Source organism: Neurospora tetrasperma, assembly GCF_000213175.1.
Source record: "Neurospora tetrasperma FGSC 2508 unplaced genomic scaffold NEUTE1scaffold_3, whole genome shotgun sequence".
Classification (NCBI taxonomy): Eukaryota; Fungi; Ascomycota; class Sordariomycetes; order Sordariales; family Sordariaceae; genus Neurospora; species Neurospora tetrasperma.
Window position 1 is genome coordinate 66,735 of NW_009799101.1, and position 17,794 is coordinate 84,528.

A 17,794-nucleotide genomic window follows, 5' to 3' on the forward strand; every position below is an offset into this window, starting at 1 on the left:
AGCTGCAGCGCCCTAGAACAGGAATGATGAGTCCGTCCAGTGCCAGTGACGGACGGCCCGGGGGGGGGGTTTCCATGCCTGCCCGATTGGAAGCGCTCGCTTCGTTGCGAATTGAGGTCAGTGCCAGCTGGTCGCATGCCAAGAGCAACTGAAGCTGCCCGACGCACTGACCGCTTCCTCAGTGAAAGCTTGACCGGTTCTTAAACGCTTATGCCAGAGCTTCGACTGGGCAAGATCTTGGCAGGAACAGGCGCCCAAAGTGACAGCAGGCCTTCCCCGGATTTGCAAAGGCATCGCGAGATCCATCGCACTTCTCCTCTTTGAGTTAGCGGGGTTGACTTACACCTCGACTTACACCCACCAGGGGCACTCAGCTTCAACACCGCAGGCTGAGCTTCAATTGCGGACGAAAGACGCCAATGGGGGTGGTGTACAACGCGCCGTCGACCCCAATTCGCAAACCAATGGCTGCCCTTCTCTCCTGTCGTGGGGTTCGAGCTCCTTCTCCGAAATCTCGACGACCAGCCTCCGCCGTCAACAAGCTCCAGAAGCTCCCCCATTCTACGACCCAAACAGCAAAACCCATCTCAGCAATTCCCTACCCAGGCAACTTTGCCCACCATGGACTCGGTCACCAACTTGATGGACCTCGACAGCCCCTCGAGCAAGACGAGCTCCTCCTCCTTCGAACCCTTCTCGCAAGACCCATCGTCGCAAAGAAACCGCCTCCGATAAAACGGTCGCCTTGGATAGACGGCTTCACCGGGGCCTTCAGACAACCCCACAAAATGCTCTCTTATTTCAGAGAGAACAAACTCGAAATTCTTCAACTTCCCCCAACAGCATTCAGCGAACTTCTCCGCTCCGTCGACCCCGTCGAAGCCATTCGCAAAGACCAAGATCCGTTGGGAGACATATGGGTCGACCCAGCCATGGCCGATTGGTCCCCCTTGGGGGCTCTGGTCAATAATTACGGCGTCAGAAAAAGAAACACCGAGATTTACCCCCTCGTTCACGAAGCTGCCTTTCGTCGATTCCGCTCGGGTTCGCCCCTTCTCTTGTCCGACTACAAGGTCCTGCTGCGATACGCCGGATCGATTTCGGACCCCCTCTTGGCCCGCAAGATCTGGTTCCACATGAACGTCTCTGAAAAGATGTGGGAGCGCCAGACGGACCTGTATGCCGAATTTCTCAAGGCCCGATTCTTGACGGAACCGTTGTACACCCAACACAACCGGCACGACTTCCGCGTCAAGCCTGTAAACCTGTTTCCCGAGAAGAGGTTTCTGCCGTACTTCACGCCTGATAACTTGTCTCAGCTGCGACAGATGAACTTTGACGAGACCAACAAGCGGCTGGACAGGTTTGGGCAGAATCCTGGCGCAGAGCACAAGGTGGATTACCTGATGAGGATGTTACGGCGGACTTCACCCGTCGATCTCGTCTTTGGCACCGCGCGAAACCGGTTACATCTACTGTCAGAAGAGTTCGTCTGCGCTGCTCTCATCGCCTACGCCAGGACAGGAGTACTGGAAGACGTACAGTCCGTTCTATACTTTAACTACAAGATTGATGTCTCTGGCTCCATCGAAACCGGCGACTTGAAGATCACCGGCGGGCGGCGAGACTTTCTGCCTGGCTCGCCCATGGCTCCTACCACCCGTCTTTTACAGACAATCGCCACCTGTTATGGGTCGAACGGCATGATAGCCATGGCGTGCAAGATGCTCGATCACGTTTCTGCCGTATACCGCCTGCCGATCCCCTCATCAGTCTGGTTTGAACTGCTAGAATGGGCCTACATCCACACCTCGCCCCGGGCAGCACAAGAGTGGAAGATCGTTTCGATCCCCGGCCACCGACTACACCGCAACGCAGTTCAACTAATCTGGGACACTATGACCTCCCCTCCTTACAACGCCACACCCGGCTTCCCGCAATACAAAATCTACGTCGAATGGCTGATCAAAAACAACAAGATCGAGCGCGCCATACAAATCATGCTCGACCTCGAACCTCTCTACCGCAAGCAAGTGGAAGAGCTACAATCCCTCTACCCCTTGCACGCTCTCGACCAAGCAGCCTTCAGCCACTCTCCAGCGCACGACACCCTCCTCTGGGAGCAAACCCTGCTTCGGAAAGACTACATCGTCCACACCTTTGCCAAGTGGTTCTCCCTCCTCTTCAAGCGCATAAAATCCCCCGTCCACCTCCCCGGCCCTAACAAACCCGCGACCAAGGTCAAGATCTTCCCCTCCCACGACATCTCCACCCGTCTGATCCCGCAACTCATCCATGCCTTCCCAGGCCTCTTGCCCGATACGATCCACTACGAGATTCCCACGGGCGTAGTGCGTTTTAAGCGCGGGGTGGGAGCGCCGCAGGGGTTCAGAGCGGAAAAGAGGTGGACCGAAGTCCGCAAGGCGGCGGTGGTGAGTATGGATTTGAGGCCGGAAACTGCGAGGGGGTTCAATCGACTGAGAGAACAGAGTTTGGACCTTCTCAATGGGGAGAAGTTGCAGAGGGCGGCGGGCGAGACGATGGAGACGTTGAGGCCGAGGGCGGTGAAGAGGGAAGGTTTGGAGCAGTTGGTGGAGGAGATACTAGGGATGGATGAGATGGCACGGAGGGAGAGGGAAGAGGAACAGAGGCAGATCGAGCAAGGTGTGATGAGTGAGGTAAGACGGAGGGGAAGGAGTGTCGAAGAAGAAGGGAAGAGGATGGAGAGAAAGAGGGCAGAGATGGTGTTGAGGTTGTTGACGTAGGTGGTTTTGAGGTTGGACGGGCTGTGTCCGAGGCTGAACAGCAAGGGCGCGTGGACTGATTGCAGTATTGATATTTTCTCTTGGCTGTGGTGGATTTGGAGGGGGATTACGACTTGATGAGGAAAAGTGTTTTGACAATATAGATACCCGAAGAGCGCATGTTTTTCTAAACTGCCGACGCGATGATGTTTTCTTTCCATAGGAGCTCCCTCCCCCGTTAACTATACTCATCTCTCCGGCTATAACCGCCGTTTCCGATCTTTCCGTCCTAACCAAAACAAAAAAGCAATCCTCATTTATCCCCATCACTCATTGAGGAATCTTAGTTGTCGGCCGTAGCTGGCTGAACAACCTCCCTAAACAAACTATTCACATACATATACCTACTCAGGCCAATCCACCCATACCTAAACCACCTCATCTGGCTCACATGTGCCTTGGTCATGGCCGCCCACGCCTTGTCCACACTCGCCCACCCCTCGCCAGGGATAAGGTTGTTCATAAATACCAAGCCGCCCGGCCTTTCGTGTTTATCCTTTTTTGTGATACCCGCTGACCATGCCCATTCCAACAGTGTAGGAAGGGCGTCCAGGATCCCGCTGTATTTGCGCCGCAGCGAGAGCGTGGGAAGTGTGTAAAGATCCACCTGCCCCTGCCCCTTTTCCTTGTTCTTCCCGGCCGTAGCAGCCAACAACTGACTCACAAACAACCTAGCGCCGTGGTAGAGGGAAATGTGATTCGGATGTCCCGAAATTCCGTGTTTGTCGAAAGTGATGATGGTGTCGATTGTGGGCTTCACTTCCGCCTTTCCAGCACTTCCCTTGTTCTTGGATGATCGCGAGGCGCTGGCGGAAGCGATGTTCGTGGTCTCTTTGAGTTCGGGAGCAAAAGCCGAGGCTAGCAAGTGGGAAATGCGCTCGGGGTCCCAGGATGTAGTCATACTGTCGGGGAAGAAGGGCGAGTCGATCACAAAGACGTCGGAGGGGGAGCGGAGGCCGAGGTAAGTGCCGGATTTGGCGAGTTCGCGCTTGCGCGTGGGACCGAGGCCTTCGGCATCGCCTGTTGTTCGGGGCTGGTTAGCAATTGTTGGAAAGGCAGAGAAAGATGGGCAAAGGTCGGATGGACGGAATAGGAGCGCTTACCGCTACTCAAACACAGAATCTTGACATGGTTGCCTGTCTCGGGCCTCGTGAGCGCCAGCACCGTCGGCGCAAAGAACATGGCCTCATCGTCCGGGTGGGCAATCAGCAGGCATATGCGCTTGTTGCGCAGGACGGGGAAACGTGTGGCGACGATGGAGACGGTGTAGATGTAGAGCGAGGGGATCACCACGGCGGCCAGGCTGAGGGCTGTTAGCCAGTTCATGGCGGCGCTGGCTGTTGTTGGCGACCTGGACTTGGTTGGACTCGGATGATGGCCGGAAGAAGTTGGGGTCGTAGCCTCATGACGCGGTGGTGAGTGGTGACAGCGGGTGATCCCCTGAAGCTTGGGCGCTATCGTGGCGTGGATGTGAGGCAAGCAGGGATATGTTTATTTTATCGAGGTCGGGCCCGCTTCCACTTGGGAGATGGCGGGCCCGGGCCCGGCGGATTGTGGGGGAGCGGAGGCCTAGAATAGCGTCAGTTATGTACAATGGATACTATCAGGTGCCTGTACTGTTCTCCAGCACAACGTTAACGGACTTCGTTGAAAAGGACAAGAATGGAAGGCAGGAAACAAATATGACGGGAGGTGAAGATTGGATTCTCCCGCCATCTGAGGTCGAATGGAAACATGCGGGAGCTCGATACCCATCGTACGGAACGGCAAGGGCCGACGGGAGGTGGGACGAAGACGACGGACTAAGGAGGGATGGAATGTCTCACACGAGGCCGGTTGGCTGGAGTCACGACCTACATACTTGCATGCAAGGGAAAGAACATGGAATCATACCCCTAAGAATTCCCCCTTATCCTTGACTGCGTGTGTTCATGGGGATGCGGGGAGGCGCGTGGTTGTTGAGGTTGTAGAAAGAGGGAACAAACAAGAAATGGAAGCTACCTCTGAGTATCCTACTTCTGGTTGCCTTCCTTGTCTTCCTCCAATCCACACCAATCACAGACCTGGACACTCGGAGAATACTTGGAAAATTGATGATAGCCTAGAAGTTGACAATCTCAAACTGGAGTCACTACAGTAGACAGAGGTACACCAAGATGATTGTTCAGTTCCTGTTGTAGTTGAAACCTACCTACCTCAGTCTTATCGAGGCTTCCTTCTTATCGTACAAGTGGGACAATTGCGGGAGCTACCTAGAGGTAGGTAAGGAGGGTAGCTACGTAGCGGCCGACCCACTGGAGCTCCAGGGGCATCATTACCTAACCGTCATCCTCGCGTCTTCCGCCATCAACTACGGTATCTCACTTCCATTGCTTTCCCTCCGTGTCGTCGCACAACAAAACATTCTCAAGTTCATCATATTGCCAGTCACAAACACCAAGATGGGCAGAAAACGCGCCGAGTCTCCGTCCAATCTCAAGTTCCAGCAACCCGACCGCAGTGGACCCAAGGAAAAGACCCTGCTGGAGCTCGCCGAGGAAAGGGGACTCTTTGAGCAGGCGCGCAAGAAGCAGGAGGAAAACGACAAGGCAAAGAATCCCCCCAAGATCAAAAAGATGCCCATAAAGAAGCCGGAAAAGACGAAAAGCAAGAAAGACGACGACGATGACGACGAACCACTGTCTCCCGGAGCCGAGCGCTTCCTCGACACCACCCTCTACACCGTGAGCTTGGCCATGCTGCACTTCACCTTGGACGTCTTTGTCCAGAACCAATATTCCGCCGATCGCATCGTCTGGCCCAAGGTCTGGACGAGGGCAATCCAAGCCTTGTTGGGTATGTCAATACGAGCCCACCCACCCACGATATCACCTACTGACGTCTTCCTGCCCAGTCTTCGGCTTCCTCGTCTACACTCTCCACGCCCACTCCTCGAACCCGACCATCCTTCCTGGCCTACCTGCCCGCTACCAAAACCACCTCCGACAGGTCATCTTCTTTGTCATGAGCGTGTGCTCGGGATGCTACCTGATCCACATCACAAACACGTACGGATACCTGGCCGTCATGAAGCAAGCGCCACCCGTGGGTTGCTTGTGGGTGTGGTCCGTCATTGAACTCCAGCTTCCTTGGGCTGTCCTCAGCCTGGCGGTTGCAGGCACATACCTCAAAGTCAAAGGTTATGACATCAAGTGAGGTGGCCTGGTGGTCAGCACGGAAGAACCGGGCGTGATTCGAGGGGGGAGGGTGTTCTCGAGGCCAAGCAAACGGGTTCGGCAGAGGGAGATGCGAGGACTAGTGGCGCCAGTGTCGCGTTACGCAAACGGTTCATACGTGTGAACCAGTCAGCATTCTATACCACGAGGCAGACGCCACAAAGTCCTGTAAGTGGTTGGACAGAGTCCGCTTTCTTTCGGTGATTGTAGATGATCACAGGAAAGGCGGACGATAATGAAGCAACACAACAGGTTCGGGCGCTAAGATTTTCATATATCCCCTTCAAGCGTACATTGCTCTGCATTATTTGCCTATCAACCCCCCACCCATTCACTGCTTAATGGTAGTCTGACCTGAGGCGGCGGGGTGACACATGCACGTTTTGCAAACTTCTTCAATATAACCCGTACACGTCGACCATTGGCGTGTCTTCCCGGTCCACCATGTCAGATATCGTTGGACCGTATATGCAAGCCCAGGAGGATGAGCGCTGCAATGCAAATCCATTAACCTCTGTTTCCACAGCGTCTCGTGGTATCGAGGGGTAGTACCCCAGACCACAAGGCTGAGAGGGATGCTCAACCGGTCTGAGACGGACCGCAAGGGATGAGAGCCTCTGACGTTCAAATCACACCCACCAAGCACACGTCCGAGCACATTCGAGAAATACGAAAAAAGGGCGCTAGATATCAGCTCTGACAGGCGCTTTGGGCATCATTTTGGACGATCATCTCAAGTGGGCTTGTGAGATTGGTCTCGCCGCTCGGACTACCTGTTCTGGCAAGTTGAAGTGGCAGAGCAACACCGTCGTAGACCTGCTTGCCTTCTCGCGAGGAGACTGTAGTCGATGTATTGTATATAAGTCCCGGTCCGTTTCTGTGTCCGGTCAAGATGAAGTCCGGCTTCCTTTTCTGGTATGGGTCTTGTTCATTGTGTATCTGTCTTTTGCTACGTTCTGCTACAATCTTCGAGTGTACCGACTTGGTCTTCCTCTCTTTGATTACGATTCCGATTTCTATCGGCACCAATGACTATTGGCTGGACAAGATATTATTGATTTCGAGAGCTACGATGCGCTGGTCAACATTTCTGCCTGTTGGGGTTCTCGTGATCCAAGGACGTGCAATCCCAATGCTAGTGTAAGACCGTCGTCCTCGAAACTGCAACTATTGTGTTTGATAACAATTAATGAGAAATAAAAGTCCTCCATCCCGGGAGTTGTACCCTAACAACAACAACAACAACAACAACAACAACGGGCCTGACCATCATTATCCCAACCAGGACACCTCGTCCTCGTCATCCTCATCGTACCTCCTCCACCGAGCAGTGCCCACCGGCCAGGTAATCACCCACTGCACAACCCCCGGCATCATCGCCCTCACTTTTGACGACGGGCCCTACATCTACACCAGCCAGCTCCTCGACACGCTAGCCTCCTACTCGCCCCCCATCCGCGCCACCTTCTTTGTCAACGGCGCCAACTGGGTCTCAGGCATCGACGATGAATCCACGCCTTACCCGTCCATCCTCCGTCGCATGCTCAGCGAGGGGCACCAGATCGCTTCGCACACCTGGTCCCACCTGGACTTGACCACGGCCACGACAGCGCAGCGCGTCGAGCAAGTCACCAAACTCGAGGATGTGCTGCAAAGAGTGGTGGGTGTCAAGCCGAGATACATCCGTCCGCCGTATGCGACTTGCGAGAATGGATGTTTGGAGGATCTCGAGGGAATGGGGTTGCATGTTGTCAACTTTGATGTGGATACCAAGGATTACGAGAATGATAGTCAGGCGGGGATTCAGGTGTCAGTGGACAAGTTCAACAACGAGCTGGGAAGTAATCCGCAGACGGACTCGGCGATTGTCTTGAGTCATGATGTGCATCGGTGGACGGTGGAGAGGTTGGTGGGGGAGATGGTGGCCACCCTAAGAGCGAGGGGGTTTGGGACGGGCACCGTGGGCGAGTGCTTGGGAGATCCCCAGAGTGGGTGGTATGCTTAGATGGCATGGTTGGGTTGGATGTTTCTGCAGGTGGGATCTAGGGAGTAGGGATTGTATTGATGGTTCATGCTTGTGTACGTAGGTAGATAGCCTGGGCTTTGGGGAGGTTATGGTTTTGTGGATACCCCCTTTACTTTCGATATATTTGGATTTTGTCTATCTTGCTTGCTTCGAAGGCCTGGATATCTTGGTTTGGTAGGGGAAGGGTCGCTGGAGGTGTATATACCTAGGCATTTGGCGGATTCTTGACGGGTTGAAAGCACCGTTGTGTTGGTAACGAACAACGAACACTTTCTATCAAATTTAAGGTACCCGTACTGCCGTTCTCGGGCCGTCCCACCAGTTCGTTTCCAATAACAGGGAACGGGGATCCAACATCACCGATGTGAGGGTAGTCGTGATCTCCGAGCCCCGCATTTCCCCAAACAGCGTCATCCACCTTTAACACGACATCAACACATGTGCACTGTCTGTTCACTCCGATTTCTTACCACTTTGCCAGTTCGATTCAATTACATCCATCTCTTACACCATTAGAGTATATATTCGATACACACCAATCCAACTCGTATCTTTCAATTTACCCCCACATCTAGTCATACCTGCCCAATGAAACTGCAAGACATTTCCCTCACCCTCCCCCACAAACCCTCAGCCAGTCTGCGCATTTCAGCCCTCTTCCCTGGGACATCCATGTCCACCTCGAACTTTGCAGACTCCTTACCAGACATCGCAGCAGCTTTACCACCCTCATCAACCCTCCTCGTCTTCCTCAACGGCCTCATCCTCCCTCGCTCTTCGTGGTTTGAGGCCATCTCCCGCTTCTTGCGCATCCGCGACAAGCAGCGACGACGGTCTTCTACTTCGTCATCTTATTCTTCTTCCTCCTCCTCCTCCTCCTCCTCCAATACTGGATCCAAAACCGGTGTTGTGCCTGAAAAGAACGGGAGTCATGGCAACACATCCATGTCTGCGACGGCGGCGGCAGGAGAGAGTGCATATGAAAATGGGATACATGTACCCGAAATCATGAAAATCCCCAACATCCTCACCTACGACCGCTTCGGCCAAGGCGCCTCCGATCCCGATCCAAGTGATCCCGATCCGGCCGTGGACGACACGCCCTATGGACATACACCCGAGGACGTGGTGGATGACTTGCACCAGATGCTGCTCCTCGTCTCTCGCCAGTTCCTGGCTCGGGACCTGAAGGAGCTGGACGTGGTGATAGTGGCGAATAGCATTGGCTGCCCCCTCGTGCGGCTCTACAACGGTCGCTACTTCCCTGACGTGCGGGTAGTCGGGTATCTCTTTCTCGATTCGATGATGGCTAATTCGGACTTTGTTTCCGTGTTTCCCGATCCGGACGCGCCTGGGTTTGATCCTGCAAAGGATTTGAGAGAAGGGGTGGATGAGGAGGCGTTGAGGTGGACAAGGAAGCAGTTTAGAGAGAAGTTTCATCCGAGTGTGGGAAATCCGGAGAGGTTAGATCGGAGGGGGTTGAGGGGTCTACTTCCGTTCTCTGACAAGCCGAGGCTTAGATTACCCGTGGATGAGCAGGACCAAGGCACAACGAGGGAAGGGGCGAGGAAACGGATTGCCATACCAAGGGTGATAGTCATTGGTCATGATTGGGACGTCTTTGCAGAGCATAACGAAAAGGTCTGTTCCTTCCCTGCGCCATTCCCATTCCCATTCCCCTCCCATTGTCCAACGTGAAACTACCACCCTCTACCTACCTGCCAAACAGTTCTTCTCACACCACTTCCACCTCTCCCCAATTACAGGGCCCAATGTCCATCCCCAAAGCTGTCATCAACGGGTACATGAACCCGGCCTGGCAGCGGTACAACCAGGGGTTGACCCGTCTGGCGGCGGTCGACAGTGAGAGTGATGGTGACGAGAATGTGGTGCCGGTCAAGATTGCCAAGGGCTGTGGGCATTTTATCCAAAAGGACGACCCAGAGATGGTGGCGAGGGAGGTGGATTTGTTGTTGAGGCGTCTTGGGCTATAGCGGTGGTTGTGGTTGATGTCTCGGATGGCACGAGTTTGGATGGAATTTTGGGTCGGGTTTCAAAACTACCCGGCCGAAATGCATGTTTGGTGTATACCTCAAGAAACACCCACCGCATCTCGTCCCGCGCCTCCATGTCCCCAAGTCTTTGACAGAAGCGAGCATTTCAAAATGGCCAATCCATAACCGTCCTCTCCTCATTCCTCCTCGTCACCTGCACCTCATCGCCCACGCTGATCCATACTTCCGGCTCCCTTTCTTCTCGCTCTTCCTCTTGCTCTTGCTCATCCCCTCCATCGCCAACACTATCCCCCACGAATGCATACCTCCCAAACACAGGACTCCACTTGATCCCCGAATCCACTCTCCGATCCTTCATCAGCTTTTTGAGAACAGTCCCCATCTCCCCTTTGGCCGGCTTGCCCGTGTCGTAATCGACGTTAAGACTGGTGCAGCGGACGCAATTGCCTGTGAGGTAAAGTTTCGTTTTTGTTATCTTTGTCTTGCCGTTGGCGTTGCCGTTTGTCGGCGAGCAATTGGAACTCGAGGTAACGACAAGTTCACCCCAGTAATCTTCTGCCCACGCCTCCTCCCCTTCACCGTCCAAGACGAGGTTAGGGCGCATTTTGTACATTGGGACTTGCAGAGGTGTTGATTCGGAAGAAGTAGAGTCCATGTCGGGAGCGAGGCGGGCGGAGACGTTAGAGAGGGAAGATTCCGAGGTGATCAACAAGGGGGCGCAATCGGTAAATGTGATCCACGGCTTTGGCTTCCGGTCTTCTTCGCGTTCTGCTTGGATGGAGATCGAAACGGTGGGGAACCAGGAGGTTAGACTTGTTAGTGTGGAGAGCCATCCCCCTCCTCCTCCGGGCGGTTGCTGCTGTTGCCGGGACGTCGCTGGTGGCAGTAAACTCGTCCCCAAGATCTGCCTCTTCCCATCCCCAAGATAAACAAAAACAACCTCAAACCCAAACCGCTCCGAAAACCACCGGTCGTAATCCTCCCCAACCTGGTAGCACGTCGTCGGGCTCCCATGCAGATTTACCTCCATCTTCTCCAACTCGTCGATCTTCGGCGGCGGATCAAGCTCAACGGTGATCGTCTCCGTTTCCAGCCTCTTTAGCCGTTCCCTCTCTGCCTGCTCTAGCTCTTTTCCCAGCTCCTCTCCACTTTCACTACCTGTACCCTCGGTGGGTAGAGACGGGGCGTGCCATTTCACGAGAACTTCCTTCTGCCCATTATCGCGTGAAAGGATGGTCTGTTCGAATAATGCGCATTGCGGGTAGGAAGAGAGTTGCATCTTCTTCAACTCGGTCGACGTGGTGGAGCTGCTGCCATCGTTGGCTTCCGCTTTGGTTTTGACGTGGTACAGCATGAAGGTGCGATCATATTTGATGCCTTGGGGGGTGAGTTGGGCGTATTGGAGGGGGATGGGGCGGAGGGCTTTTATGGGGTAGACGTAGAGCTGAGGGACCGAGGGAGAGGCGTTAGTACGGGTGCATGTGGTGATGAGAGTTGAGTTGAATTAATGGCGTGGAGTGTGAATAGAGAGGCTGTGGACATGGAATAGAGGATGAAGAGTGTCTGGTGTTTTGAGGGTTGTGGACATGAGAGAAACGGAGAGACATAAGCGCGGGGGAACTGGAGTGAGGGAAGGGAAGAGAGGGACATACCTGTGTGATCTTCATGGCTGCGGTTCATTCACTTCACCTGTCTGCTGACGCTGTCTGTGGGTATCTGAATAAGTGAATAGATGGCGCGCGAGCTTTTATAAGTACAAAGGACTCCAGGCCGGCTTATTGCAAAAGGAAATAAAAAAAAAAACAGATTCAGTCCAGTGGGTTGATGTGCTGTGGAATTATGTTCTCGGCGTCGATGAACATCGCGGGAAAGAGGAGCGACGGTCAGCGCGGGACCGACGCACAATGCTCAAAACTTGTCCTGTTGTGGCTTAGCGTGTGCATGCGTTCCACAGCGGAAGGGCGCGCCCAGGCACGCACATCAGACGAATGGGGTCTAGCCGCTGTGGAGACAAGCGGGGAGAGCCAGGGCAGTTCGCTCGGCGTTTGTTTGTCCCAATCATTATTTGCATTGAGGACGTCTCTCAAGTTCCTAATTCATCACTCATCATCACCATCTGTTCCTAGACAGATATCGATGCCATACAATCCCATACTAGAGGTGATTTGTCCATCGTTCAAGACCTCAGGTCAAGTTCCCCAGGTGCTTTTCATCTACCTCTAACTCAGGCGATTTGCTCTATGACCAAAGCGTAGATACCCTCAGCGCACCTTGAATACCTATGCTATCTCGGAGATTCATATGTCGTATCAGATCTTAAGATGCCCTTTCCGACTCGTACCAAGCCATTCGTTTCATGCTTATAAGGTTTTGGACAGCTTGGGATGGATCTCGTGTGTAGGAATACCACGTACAGGAGTACCAGGCTAACAAACAAATCAGCATTGGATTGATCCTGCTATGTCCACGAATTCCAGCATGAAAAAGCCCTAGTGTGTCGGAATCAGCGGTGATGCACGCCTGATTGCTGTCCTCGCGCGTGTCTTTGAGGATCGCGTTCTCAGGATATAGCTTTATGCGGTGGTTAATCGGTCTTCTTAGTGTCTTTACGTTCATATTACTACTTCTAGGTACATGTATGTACCCCTAGCATGTAAAATTCTCCCAAACACACGCACCACCACCAAGAACTTGTGCTCACAACTCTGCCATAGCCACATCCTCATCATCTGCCCCTTGCACAAATTCACTCTCTTTCCGCTCACTGCAAAGTCAACTTTAGCCCCAGAAATGTCTGACGAGTGAACCCGGCCTGTTTGACGATCCCTATTCATCATCACTGTCATACAACCTAATTTCAGACCGCGACGCCGGTATTTTGGCCCGCACTTCCTCGGACGAACAGATATAGAGTTCCCAATTGGAGTCCTCACCGGCCAAATTGGTCTGGTCGGGACTTCCGTAGACATTGTCCGTGTCAGGAAAGCCGCTTGGACCCGGTATGCTAATTTCGCTGGGCAACCAGCAGCTAGTGGGCTCCTTGTCGAGTCTTGTCGCATTCAAGCACCAGTCGTGAGCAAGATTTTCGCACACCGCACGAAATCTTTTGACGTCCGATCCAAGCTCGGAAGCTCGACGCTCGAGATAGTCGACAAAGTGGTTGCGAACGCTAGGATCGCGTTTTAACGAAGCTTGGTTATACAGCTGATAACACGGCTCTGGTGCCAACTCGTCCCACAACTTCTTGTAGTTGCCGGCAATGCAGGCCATGGCTACCTGAAGGTGCATATCCGGACGGCGTTTGGCGAGGGCTTTCAGTGTTCTCTCGGCAGGAATAAGGGGCCACCATATCATTCCGGGAATCTCGTCAGAGTCATCTTCTGGATGTGGATCTGTTTCGGTGATGTGCGACAAGTCATTGACCATAATGAAGCGTGCGAGAGTGGCCGCTCGGATATCGAAATCGCACTTATCCCCTTGGAGTGACCACCACTTGGCAAATGTAGTGTTATGGTATATGCCACGAAGGACGGCCCCATGCTCTTGCTCGACCATACAGGGCCGACGCAAGCGAACATAGCGGTCCAGATTCCCTTCATAAGCGGCCATGACAATCAACGGATCTTTGATGATGGTGGGCAGATGCGAGGGGAGAGGGGAATAGAGCAGTTCGACGTGCTCTGGAGGCAGTGTTCCCTGTGATGTGAAGAAATATTTGTGTGTCGTAACCTCGGCAACGTGGTAATCCTCGGCGATGTCGAAAAAGTGGCGGGTATCACACCAGTCTGGAACATCCCTCGGGGTGACTGTCACATCTAGTGTTGATCGGACGGCGGTATCTCCGTTCATAAAGGCCGGTGACCGCGGGTTCTGGTGGTGGACAAACCTGGTGTAGTCGTTCAAAACGGCGTAGCAAATTGGTTGTTTCATGATGTGCTCGTAGATGGCCTTGGATCCCGCGTTTGCCGCCGAGCTTTCTCTAGCCTCTTCAGCGATTGAGATCTCGGGAAGGATGTCAAGCTCATGATACAATCCATCATATCCTGCCACAGCGCATGCTCGACCGACAGAATACGCCATGTCGGGATAGCGCGTTGCCAAAAGTCGGTATGTCTCTTCTTTGGCCGTGTCGGGGTGCCAGAAACAGTAGGGTTTAACATCATCCGTCGGCATATCCGGGACCTCATTGCTCATGATAAGCCGGGCATTGCGTGCCCTGGCATAGCGTTTGTCCTCAGAGGTCTCGCAAAGCTTCACAACTGCTTCAGATCTAGCAAATGCGTCGTTGTGTCGTATGCCATGGATGGTGCAATAGTCGAGCATGTGTGTGAAGCAACTGGGCAGACGCTCCCCGCGTAATGCAACTCGAAACTCAAGGTCATCCGGGGGAGGTTGTCGGGGCAGTCTGAACCCTTCCCGTTCGAATATGGCGTCAAAGACACCTCGAGGAGGGCGATAGGCAATGCTGTCAGAGGCCGACGACATCTGGCGCGAAAAGAAGCTGCTGTAGGCCTTTCGTGGGACAGACTTGACAATGTATCTCGAGAAAATGGACATTGGCGTGGTTGGTGTAAGGAAGGAGATGGGCAGCCCGACGAGGAAGGTTCAATCGAGATGGGCCTGGCTCGCTGAACGATAATAGGAGAAGCCGAACACGGACAACATGAACTAGGTGAATGCCGTTCGTCGTCAGGTGGTTGGGAAGACCCGTCGCAAAATTGGGATAAGGATAGGTAGCAAGAACCGACAAGTGGAAACGAACGCCACAGTTGAGAATGGTAGAGGTGGGTACCTCTAATGAAGGATTCAGGGAGAGCTGACTGGCCTTGACGAACTTCATGGTTAAGTCCAGGCAGAGTTTTTATATATGCGGTATGGGGAGCCAAAATCCAAGAAGGCGAAGCATGAGATTAGATGATTGGCGGATTGTCGCCATCTTGTTAGGAAGAGGAAGCATCTGAACACGGGATTCAGAAGCATGGTCGGTTACGACCGCCATAGGTGTGCACCTTCGTTGACAACGAAGCAAATGCTCATTCGCTCGCCCATCGGTATCGCCCATTCCAACTTATCTAGTATAGGCAGGTAGTGCCTGTGTGAGTACCTACTTCTGCCCTTGTACTACATAGAGTACCTTAATATCTTTACTATCATCCGATCCTGTCTGTTATATATACCTACTTTACACGGTGGCATATGTAGCTAGCCGCTTGCCAATCCCTGCGTCGATCCGGCGTAGGTGTTCCAGAGGTACCTCTAGTGCAGTGTAGACCCAACGAGCCAGCAGCACAACCCTGTCCTATCACCGGGCCGTCTACCTTAGGTACATAGCAGGCTGCCCTTGTTTACCTCTACCATGTAAATTATTTCTCTTGCCTAGGTGTTTTTGCAACATGCTCGCAGAAACCTGAGTGAAACGTATACTAGCTCGGCAATACTACAAAGGTGCTCCTTTGGGACAGCAACCCTGACTGCAACGGAATGAACTCACACATATCAGCATACCTAGGTACTTGACTGGATCAGCCGCGGTACGGCCTACACTCTACCTCTGCGCACTCGACGTCTCGAAACTCCCCGGGTACGCCCTTCAAGTCCACCCCTTGAAGACACTCAAGATAACGACAGAGGAACTACATTTCCACTAGAGGTAACGATGGATCTTAACTGTTTTGACTCTATTGTTCTTGCATCCGTCCTTCGTTCCAACAGACTGTCAAACACAAGCATGTTAACTCAAGGGAGACAAGACAAGACGGATTGTAGAGTATCTCTACCTCTACCTTGGTGAGTGGTGTTCGGGTTTTATTAGAGGTACATATATACTCGAATTTCGGCATCTAGCTCCCTGGTGACTCAATAACGGGCTTACCTGGGGTGTTTTCTAAGTGTATGTGTGTGGAGTGTACCTAGAGGTACGCATAGCCCGAGTTGGTAGTAGGGCTCTGGTTGTCTGCCGGGCGCCTGTGCTATGTTGCCTACCAATTGGGTTGGTGCCGCGACTGCCGCCGCCGCGGACTGCACATGGGTGCAGATACAAGCAGAGTCGAGGCCGTGGCTGTAGGTATTCACAGCTGTAGGACCAAAGCCCTAAGAAATTTGCCCGAGACCCTTTTAGCCGTGGTACCACCTTGAGAAGGTGAAAAAAAGTTAGATTGGATTTCTCGCTGTTAGGTCTGGTATGCAGAAAGACAGTGGTCAGCAATAACATACCTGTGCAGTGCATAATGGAGGAGGGCAATGCAGTGGAAGTAGTAATTTTGCTGGAAGTCAGTGATCAGTGACGACGATGATGCCCGAGTCGCTGAAGATACAGCTGTACTAGACCCAGAGATGGCGGAGGCAGACGAGGTCGTTGAAATGACTGAAGATGAGTCCGGCGGTGTCGAGGAAGAAGAAGAAGAAGAAGTGGCCTGGGTCGTCCCCCATTGGCCTCGAAGACAGGCAAGCTCTACCACCGGCTTGACTGAACCAGTATATCCAGAGTTGTACCCAAACACAGTAGCAACAATGTAGGTCCTGTTGTATGCAGCAGCATAAGATGTCTGATTGCCCGGGTCGTTGAAGTTGGTGCCAACCATCCACGATAAACGTCCAACTTCATCCACTGCGAAACTTCTGGCTGCATCCTCATCGCCGAGGTCAGACGCCTCGAAACCTGTGAAGACCGGTCAGCCCCCACTCATGCCCACATTCGAAGACTGCACTTACCCAGTATATCTGCTTTAACCCTTCCCAGCGTGCTTTGGCAGCTTTCCGTGATGGTGTCAAGGGCCCATCCGCTGCACATGGTATTGCTGTCGGGATTGCTCTTAAATGCTCCCCAGTTCTGAGTCAAGCTGGCTATCAGGTCTTTCTGACATTGACTGGGCAGAAAGGAACAGTCGTGCGCAATATCCGATGTGGGGTCAGGTAGCGTGCTGATGTAATAGTGTTGACAGACATACCACGAGGAATGCATGCTCCGAGGGAGGCCATTTTCCTTCCTGATGGAAGATGGAATGCCGAAATTGAGAGCTGCCACGTTGGTTGAGACATTCTCGTCCGTCACAGCGGGCGGAAAGCGCACCTCGTCCGCTATCCGCAAATGGGCAGTGAAGCCTGGTAGAGGACTTCCGGGGTACGGCTTTGTCCAGTCCAGGCCGGTGAAACTGGCAATGTCCGAGCGGTTAGGGCTTGCAAAGGCGGCTTCCAATGTGGACCATGACATCGGCACAACATTGGAGGATGCGGCAAGATATTGAGTGTTGTCAAAGTAAATATAGGAAGTGTCGGGTGTTGTCTCGGCGAGGCACGGGTTGCCATGACCAAAGAGCAAAAGCGCTAGTGACAGAGCGCCAGAGCTGATGGCAAACTTGACGGGCATGATGAGGACTGGACTGCAACAGCCAGGTGGCTCTGAGGTTTGGTGACTGGGACGTATGATGAAGAAAGGTCTTGATTTTGGAGTACGTAAGTCAACATGGCAACACATTGATTTTTAAGGGGGCATCGCCATTCGAAAAGACTGACCGATACAGTACAGTTGGTACATTAGATCTGGATCCAGGGACCCGGGCAAGACATCACACCAGTTCAGGTTGATTGTATGTAACGGCCTGGCAGAAGCAGGAACCCATTACTTGAAGGGATTTGGATCAAACAGGAAGGTGGGCGACTTACACCAAATTAAGTAGCGTGCACTAGTGGCACGAGTGGGTACCTATCTAGCATCCTGGAAGACATCCAATAGGT

The 17,794-nt window shown here is 53.1% G+C and overlaps 7 protein-coding genes across 7 annotated transcripts; 4 read left to right on the forward strand and 3 right to left on the reverse strand.

Moving 5' to 3' along the window:
- Positions 1 to 788: 788 nt before the first annotated feature.
- Positions 789 to 2,935, forward strand: NEUTE1DRAFT_129254 (uncharacterized protein; the record flags this gene model as incomplete). Its single annotated transcript, XM_009852074.1, has 2 exons — positions 789 to 2,678; positions 2,909 to 2,935. The coding sequence occupies 2 exons, from the start codon at positions 789 to 791 to the stop codon at positions 2,933 to 2,935; spliced, it is 1,917 nt and encodes a 638-aa protein (XP_009850376.1).
- Positions 2,930 to 4,130, reverse strand: NEUTE1DRAFT_80698 (uncharacterized protein; the record flags this gene model as incomplete). The annotated part of the gene is made up of 2 exons (XM_009852075.1): positions 2,930 to 3,824; positions 3,908 to 4,130. 2 exons carry the CDS (start codon positions 4,128 to 4,130, stop codon positions 3,088 to 3,090), a joined length of 960 nt encoding a protein of 319 aa, XP_009850377.1.
- A 1,058-nt stretch (positions 4,131 to 5,188) lies between these two features.
- On the forward strand, positions 5,189 to 5,999 carry NEUTE1DRAFT_145917 (uncharacterized protein; the record flags this gene model as incomplete). Its single annotated transcript, XM_009852076.1, has 2 exons — positions 5,189 to 5,639; positions 5,698 to 5,999. 2 exons carry the CDS (start codon positions 5,246 to 5,248, stop codon positions 5,997 to 5,999), a joined length of 696 nt encoding a protein of 231 aa, XP_009850378.1.
- A 464-nt stretch (positions 6,000 to 6,463) lies between these two features.
- On the forward strand, positions 6,464 to 8,024 carry NEUTE1DRAFT_100187 (uncharacterized protein; the record flags this gene model as incomplete). The annotated part of the gene is made up of 3 exons (XM_009852077.1): positions 6,464 to 6,535; positions 6,707 to 6,888; positions 7,223 to 8,024. 3 exons carry the CDS (start codon positions 6,464 to 6,466, stop codon positions 8,022 to 8,024), a joined length of 1,056 nt encoding a protein of 351 aa, XP_009850379.1.
- A 609-nt stretch (positions 8,025 to 8,633) lies between these two features.
- NEUTE1DRAFT_80703 (uncharacterized protein) lies at positions 8,634 to 10,099 on the forward strand (the record flags this gene model as incomplete). Its single annotated transcript, XM_009852078.1, has 3 exons — positions 8,634 to 8,878; positions 9,020 to 9,686; positions 9,812 to 10,099. 3 exons carry the CDS (start codon positions 8,634 to 8,636, stop codon positions 10,037 to 10,039), a joined length of 1,140 nt encoding a protein of 379 aa, XP_009850380.1.
- Positions 10,100 to 10,205: 106 nt separating this feature from the next.
- Positions 10,206 to 11,513, reverse strand: NEUTE1DRAFT_43528 (uncharacterized protein; the record flags this gene model as incomplete). The annotated part of the gene is made up of 1 exon (XM_009852054.1): positions 10,206 to 11,513. A coding segment is annotated over one exon (1,308 nt), but the record flags the coding sequence as incomplete, so codon positions are not given.
- A 1,125-nt stretch (positions 11,514 to 12,638) lies between these two features.
- NEUTE1DRAFT_121728 (uncharacterized protein) lies at positions 12,639 to 17,481 on the reverse strand (the record flags this gene model as incomplete). The annotated part of the gene is made up of 4 exons (XM_009852079.1): positions 12,639 to 14,311; positions 16,043 to 16,118; positions 16,274 to 16,718; positions 16,772 to 17,481. The coding sequence occupies 4 exons, from the start codon at positions 17,424 to 17,426 to the stop codon at positions 12,887 to 12,889; spliced, it is 2,601 nt and encodes an 866-aa protein (XP_009850381.1).
- Between the last annotated feature and the right edge of the window lie 313 nt (positions 17,482 to 17,794).